Source organism: Salvia hispanica, chromosome 1 (assembly GCF_029641045.1).
Source record: "Salvia hispanica isolate PSC_SH4W2 chromosome 1, Shi_PSC_v1, whole genome shotgun sequence".
In the NCBI taxonomy this organism is placed as follows: domain Eukaryota; kingdom Viridiplantae; phylum Streptophyta; class Magnoliopsida; order Lamiales; family Lamiaceae; genus Salvia; species Salvia hispanica.
In genome coordinates this window covers 32,366,269-32,374,086 of record NC_142692.1, presented here as the reverse complement: position 1 = coordinate 32,374,086, position 7,818 = coordinate 32,366,269, and the positions used below count along the sequence as shown (strand labels likewise).

The 7,818-nt window shown below is 39.3% G+C and overlaps 1 protein-coding gene and 1 pseudogene across 1 annotated transcript; both read right to left on the bottom strand.

Annotated features, from left to right (window-relative positions):
* Window positions 1-141: 141 nt before the first annotated feature.
* On the bottom strand, window positions 142-4,288 carry LOC125222178 (putative late blight resistance protein homolog R1A-3). The gene is made up of 2 exons (XM_048124668.2): window positions 836-4,288; window positions 142-656 (listed from the first exon to the last, which is right to left on the bottom strand). Exon 1 carries the CDS (start codon window positions 3,835-3,837, stop codon window positions 862-864), a length of 2,976 nt encoding a protein of 991 aa, XP_047980625.2. The 5' UTR covers window positions 3,838-4,288; the 3' UTR covers window positions 142-656; window positions 836-861.
* Window positions 4,289-5,132: 844 nt separating this feature from the next.
* On the bottom strand, window positions 5,133-7,818 carry LOC125220878 (putative late blight resistance protein homolog R1A-3; annotated as a pseudogene).

The window sequence follows — 7,818 nt, the reverse complement described above, 5'->3', positions numbered from 1 at the left end:
ATTTTGCTGATGAGTGCAAAAGAGATTGGTTACCATGATCGATCTCAATCATTTCAAGTGTTCAAACATCTGCAATATCATTTGGAATCCCACAAACACTCAAGAATATGTAATGGCATACAGACATTCAGCTTCAACTAATAAATTAGAAAAAAATGTAAACATTTAAATCAAGAACCAACAATTTATTCTTTCCTAGTTCTAATGGAATTTGGTTCCAAAAAAATAAAGTTATTTAACGAATGGAACAATATCTGTTCTCCCAATTGATACAAAGTCCTATTCTTGTAGAGTAATACAAGAATGTGAATTCAAACAAACATTTAACTTCACATTGTTATAACACAATACTCCCTCCGTCCCACAAGAATATGCACTTTCCAATTTTGGAAACTTTTTTCTTCGTATTAAGGTTGGACCCATTCTCCATTAACAGTTCTTTAATACTTTTTCTTTCTATCTCTCTTATTTTATCAATTGTGCATTAAAACTCGTGCCCAATCCAAAGTGCATATTCTTGGGGACAGAGGGAGTATTTATCATTCACAGTTATTTGAAATCATCTTGCAAACAAGGAATTTTTCAACCATTCATACTTCAACAAACATCGCCAACCATTCCACCTTTTGTTTCTGATAAGCTACCTCATCAATGCTCTACAAGAAAAAACCGAAAGGAATCAACTAACATTCTACGAACTGAGAAATGTTAAAAATAGAGGAAGATGCTTAGCTATTGGCAACGTGTTTTCCTAACTTGTTAATTAGCTTACTAATGTTTGTGACGTATGGTTACTAAAAATGTGTCAAACCTTGCCATTTTATGAATTCCTTACCTGATATGAAGCACTTTGCAACAGGATCAAGAACGCTTCACCATCACTTTCAGGTCATCATTTCGCCAGTGTTCCCGCTGTTTCTTTTGTATTCTTTTTGCCGAGTACAAAAGAGATTGGTTAAGATCATCGATCTCAATCAGTTTAAGTGTCCGAATATCTGCAATATCATTTGGAATCCCATCCAAGTATGGACAACGATGAAGCATTAGGCACTGGAGGCTTGGAAAGTGGGTCCATTTAGTTCTCCAACACTGTAGATCTGATTCATCAATAAACAGATGTATCAACATACGAAATTCCCCCTCAATGGTTTCCCATTGTTTCCCATAGCAGGCATAGTTCAAGAGTTTCAACACTTGAAGATTAGGCAACAAACCAACAATCGTCATAGCTCTCCAAGAAATCCACCTGCCACTCAATTCCAACTTCTTCAGTGATAGGGGGAAAATAGGATTCAGACGTGGCACAAATGAACTATGCACCTCCAATTTGAGCTTCTCAAGTTGAAGCAATTGTATAAGGTTATCAAGATGATAGCCTACACCAAACTTCTCTTCAGAGTAGCATATCCCTAACTTTTTTATGTTTGGGATCATTTTCACCATCCTTTCACTACATACAAAGTTTGTTGCCATGGAAAGCGTTTGCAAGTTTACTAGAGAAAGAGTTGCTCTTTTGGGAAGGGGTAAAGATTGAAATGAGAAGGCGATAAGATGTCTCAACTGCTTCAGACTCCAAATCTCCACTGGCAAACGAACATAATATCTATAAATAATTAAAGTCTGCAGATTCTGAAGCTTTGCTATAGCTGGAGGGACAATACTATCAGGAATGTTGGAAGCAAGGTAAGTGAGATAAATCAATTCAAACACTTGACCTAGCTCCCAATATGAATGATCATTTCTACGTAAAACATGAAGGACCCTAAGTGAAGTAAAGTTCTGTACAGAGCCTTTGGGCCTATACCCTCTCTGCGGGATGCATATAATAGAAGCAGTGCATGAGCTATGCGTAGAGTCTTTAAGATGTAGATCATGCCAACTAACACTTACACGGTGATGATTTTGAAGGACTTGTGGAAGAAAATGCCTTCTCAAGATAAGATTAGGGAAGTAGTCCGTGACAGAAAGAAGGACCTTTTCTTGCCCGGCCTGTCTCACACAAAAGTCCCGTACCATACTATGCAGCTTGCAACTTTTGGTTTTGCCATCACTTTTTCGGCTAGTGGTCAAAACTAGACTTTGCTTTATCAGTTCCTCCAAGTACTCCTCCGCCGCCATTTCTTCGCTTTTAGATGAACTTTTCTGTTTAATCAAACCCTCAGCTACCCAAAGTTTGATGAGTTCAGAGGCATGGATGTCATAATCTTGAGGGAAGGCTGCCATATATAAGAAACACTTCCTCAAGTGTGGAGGCAAGTGGTTGTAACTCATACATAATATTGATCCCAACTGCCCATCATTTACTTCAATTTGTTGCCACAACTTTGGAGATCTAGGAATCCTCAATAAAATTTCTGCCACAGTAACAATTAAGAGGGGTAGTCCTCCACATCCTTTTACAATCTTTTCCCCAACACTACGTAGCTCACGAGGACAATCTTGATCACCGAAAACCTTGCGTTGGAACAAACGCCAGCTTTGTTCATCATCCAAGAAATGCATTATATGAATGTTCCACGAAACATAACTAGCCACATCCATAAGCCTTGTGGTTAATATGATACGGCTTCGATTACCGTTGTCGGGAAATAACCCCTGTACGAGATCCCAAGCTTCCACACTCCAAATGTCGTCCATTACAATGAGATACCTCCTACCCGATAAGATTTTGCAAATTTCAAGATACTCTGCTTCGATTACATTCAACGAATCACTTCCAAGTGGATCTACTTTTCCTTTGAGCGAAGCTAGTAACTGTGAGAGAATACTTGGTAAACTATAATCTTGTGATACTGTGACCCAAGCTCGAATATCAAAATGCTTTATAATGAATGGATGATGATAAATAGATTTAGCAAGTTTGGACTTACCAATGCCTCCCATTCCAACAATAGGGAGGATTTGTAGGTTGGAATAGGATGAATAGTCAGTTATTCGGTCCATCATCTGTAGTATATCTTCATCAAAACCAACCACATCCTCTTTGGTCGTGGGTGGATATATTGATGGTGTATCACTTGGATCTTCAGCAAAGTCAGCCACAAAATATTTGCTTGTAGATGCAGCAGCAGCAGAATCATTCAGATCATCATCAAAACCAGCCGCATCATCTTTGGTCGTGGGTGGATATATTGATGGTGTATCACTCGGATCTTCAGCAAAGTCAATCAAAAAATATCTGCTTGTAGATGCAGGTCTTGATGATGATGATGATGCAGCAGCAGAATCATTGAGATCATCATCAAAACCAGCTGCAGCATCTTTGGTCGTGAGTGGAGGTGAATCACTGGGATCTTCATCAAAACCAACCACAACCACATCATCTTTGGTCGTGATTGATGGTGAATCACTGGGATCTTCATCTGCTAATTCTCTGCTACTTGACTTTATTTTGTCCGCTAATCTCCTTAACCCGCTTGTATATATTGCAAGCAGCTCAACCGGGAGATGTTCAACTTGAGTCTTGAGTGCAGATCTTGATGATGAACTAACAGTTGAAGAATCACTGACTGAGTCGCCCTTGCTCTTGCAGTAGTCAACCACATATCCAACAGTTGGGTCGAGCTCCTCAGCCAATTGCCCCAATTGATCTGAAAGTCCAAAATCAGATATATTTTGTGTGAAGAAGAGAGAGTGAATAATCTCTTCAGTTGCATTTGCTACCTCCCTTATTGCTTCTTTATCTGGAAATCGTTTGAGATTAAACTGCAACACAACAGCTTTGTCGTGGATGGATACAATATGTTGCTTAACAGCAGGAATGATGACATGATCATCGTGGAATTGAAGGATTAGGAGTAAGGTTTGTTGCAGGGACTCCAGAGCTTCATAAGCCATATCAAGTTTTGTCAAAGTAACTGCTTATAACGTTATTGGGATACAATTATACATATAAGGCCAAAATGAAAACGGACAAAATATTACTACTATTACTATGTAATAACATTGATAGTATCGATTATTGTCCGGAAATAGCCTCTGCACGTGATCCCAAGCTTCCACACTCCAAATGTCGTCTATTACTATGAGATACCTCCTCCCCCATAAGATTTTGAAAATTTCGAGCTTCTCTGCATCGATTACTACTGATGAATCCCTTCCAACTGGATCTGGTTTTCCTTTTAGCGAAGCCAGTAATTGTGAGAGAATACTTGGTATACTATAATCTTGTGATATTGTGACCCAAGCTTGAATATCATACTGATGCATGATCATTGGATGATGATAAACATATTTAGCAAGTGTGGACTTACCAATTTAGCTACATCCCTTATTGTTTTGCAAGATAACAGCTTTGTCGTGGATGGATACATATCAGGTGTATGCAGGAAATTTGTCTAACTAAAATGACAATGGCAGATTGGTGCCACCAATTCTTCCATTAGTAATGATTAGAAAAAGTTACGATAATGTGGGATCCATTGTTAAAAGTGGAAAAAGTAAATAAATCTACAATAATTCTGTTTTTAACTGTTTCTAAACGTTCTGAACTGATGCTCTATTTCTCTACAATAAAAATATACTAATATTAACAACATCATAGACTTTGACCCCATAGGCTCCCATCCTTTTATCTGTATTAATTAATTTTAATATCATAAATTAGTTCATATACATATCACTTTTTGCCATTACCTGAAACGTCTGAATTTAGCATTGATAATCATATTTACAAATTGTCATTTCAACGCATATCACTTATTTGTCTTTAAATGCTCTCACTTCACTTGTTTATACAAACTTGTTCAACTACATTAACAAGGACACTGTACCACCCAGAGCAGCCTATTCTTCCCTGTGTAGAGTATTGTAAACAAGAATGGTAATCCAAACAAACATTTAACTTTGAGAAATACTACTACACATGATAACACAGTTATCTGAAACCAGCTTGCAAACAAGTACGATTTTATCAACCATTCATGCTTAAACAAACATCACCAACCATTGCACCTTTATTTCTGCCTCTTTCGTCTGTAGAATATATGATAAGCTACCTCATCAAAGCTCTGCAGAGGAATCAACCAACATTCTATGAACTGAGAAATGTTAAAAAGAGAGAAGATGCTCAGCTATTGCAACTTTTATGAGTTTCTTACCTTATATGATGGGCATGGTCAGGTTTGAGAGGATCACGGACGCTTCACAACAACCTTTAGGCCATGCTTACCTTGTATTTTATTTGCCGAGTGCAAAGTTGTGATCATCGATCTCAATCAGTTCAAGTGAAGGAATTGTTCCAATATCACGTGGAATCTCATCCAAGTATGGACAACGATGAAGCATTAGGCACTTGAGACTCGGAAAGTGGGTCCATTTAGTTCTCCAGAACTTGAGATTTGATTCATCAATAAGCAGAAGTATCAAGTCATGAAATTCCTCATCAATGGTTTCCCAGTGTTCCCCATAGCAAGCATAGTTCTTTAGTTTCAACACTTGAAGCTTAGGCAACGGACCAACAATTGTCATATCTCTCCAATGAATCCACCCGCCGCTTAATTCTAACATTTTCAGCCTAGAGTAAAACCTAAGCCTCCAAGGATGCGGCACAGATGAACTATACATTTTTAGTTTCAGCTTCTCAAGTCGAAAAATATTCATGGCTTTGTAAAGATTATCGCCTGCACCAAAGTCCTCTTCCGAGTAGCATATTCCTAACTTTCTTATGTTTGGGATCAAACCCGCCATCCTTTGACTACATACAAAACTTTTTGCAATAGAAAGCGTTTGTAAGTTTTTTAAAGGAGTTTCTCCTTTGGGAAAGGGTAAAGGATAAAATGAGAAGGCGATAAGATGTCTCAACTGACTCAACCTCCAAATCTCCTCTGGCAAACGAACATCAGATTTGTAAATAATTAATGTCTGCAGATTCTGAAGCTTTGCAATAGCTGGAGGGACAATACTATCAGGAATGTTGGAAGCAAGGTAAGTGAGATTAATCAGTTCAAACACTTGACCTAGCTCCCAATATGAATGATCGTTTCTACGTAAAACATGAAGAACCCTAAGAGAGGTGAAGTTCTCTACAGAGCCTTTGGGCCTATACCCTCTCTGCGGGATGCATATAATAGAAGTTGTGCATGAGCTATGCGTAGAGTCTTTAAGATGTAGATCATGCCAACTAACACTTACACGGTGATGATTTTGGAGGACTTGTGGAAGAAAATGTCTTCTCAAGATAGGAGTAGGGAAGTAGTCCATAACAGAAAGAAGGAACTTTTCTCGCCCGGCCTGTCTCACACAAAAGTCCCGCACCATACTATGCAGCCTGCAACTTTTGATTTTGCCATCAATTTTCCGGCTAGTGATCAAAACTAGACTTTGCTTGATCAGATCCTCCAAGCACTCCTCCGCAACCAGTTCTAGGCTTTCAGATTCATTTCGCCGTTCTATAAAGCCCTCAGCTGCCCAAAGTTTGAAGAGTTCAGAGGCACGAATGTCATAATCTGGAGGGAAGACTGCCATATACAAGAAACACTTCCTCAAGTGTGGAGGCAAGTGGTTGTAACTCAAAGATAATATTGATCCCAACTGCCCGTCATTTACTTCAATTTGCTGCCACAACTTGGGAGTTCTAGGAATCCTGGATAAAAGTCCTGCCACATTAACAATTGAGAGGGGCAGTCCTCCACATCCTTTTATAATTTTTTCCCCAACACTACGTAGCTCATGAGGACTATCTTGATCTCCGAAAACCTTGTGGTGGAACAAACGCCAACTTTGTTCGTCATCCAAGAAACGCATCATATGAATTTTCTGCCCAGTGGCAGCATAAGTTGCGACAGCCATAAGCCTTGTGGTTAATATGATCCGGCTTCCATTATGATTGTTAGGAAATAGCCTTTGCACGTGATCCCAAGCTTCCGTACTCCACATATCATCCATTATTATGAGATACCTCCGCCCCAATAAGATTTTGTAAACTTCAAGCTTCTCAGCTTTGATTACTATCAATGAACCCCTTCCAACTTGATGTACTTTTCTGTTGAGCGAAGCTAGTAATTGTGAGAGAATATTTTTCATAGTATAATCTTGTGATATTGTGACCCAAGCTCGAATATCAAATTGATCCACGATCAATGGATGATGATAAATAGATTTATCAAGTGTGGACTTACCAATGCCTCCTATTCCGACAATAGGGAGGATTTCTCGGTTGGAATACGAATTGTCAGTTATTAGGTTGATCATGCGTAGTATATCTTCATCAAAACCAACCACATCATCTCTGCTCGTGGGTGGATATAGTGATGGTGAAGCACTAGGATCTTCATCAAAGTCAGGCGCAAAACATTTGGTTGTAGGTGCAGGTCTTGATGATGTAGCAACAGTAGAATCAGTCACATCCTCACCAAAACCAACCGCAACATTACTCTGTTGCCGGACTGAATGGTCGTTGATCTTGCAGTAGTCAACGACATATCCAACAGTTGAATCGAGGTCCTCAGCCAACTCCCCCAATTGGTCTGAAAGTCTGACACTTGGTTCTGTGGATCCACAATCAGCTGATAGATTTTGTGGGGAGAAAAGATATTGAATAATCTCTTCTGATGTATTTGCTACCTCCCTTATTATTTCTTTATCTGGAAAATGCTTTAGATTCAATTGCAAGCCAACAGCTTTGTTGTGGATGGATATAATTCATTGTTTAACAAGAGGAGTGATAAGACCATATACGCCTCATCAACCTCAGCAACAAGGGAACGTCCAAAGCGTGTCAGCGGAGGAAGTGGCCGATGAGGAAGATCAAGAAGCAGATGGTGAAGTGACGACCTCGCCGGGGGCGCAGGTGGAGGCAGCGCCGGTGCAGGCATCCAT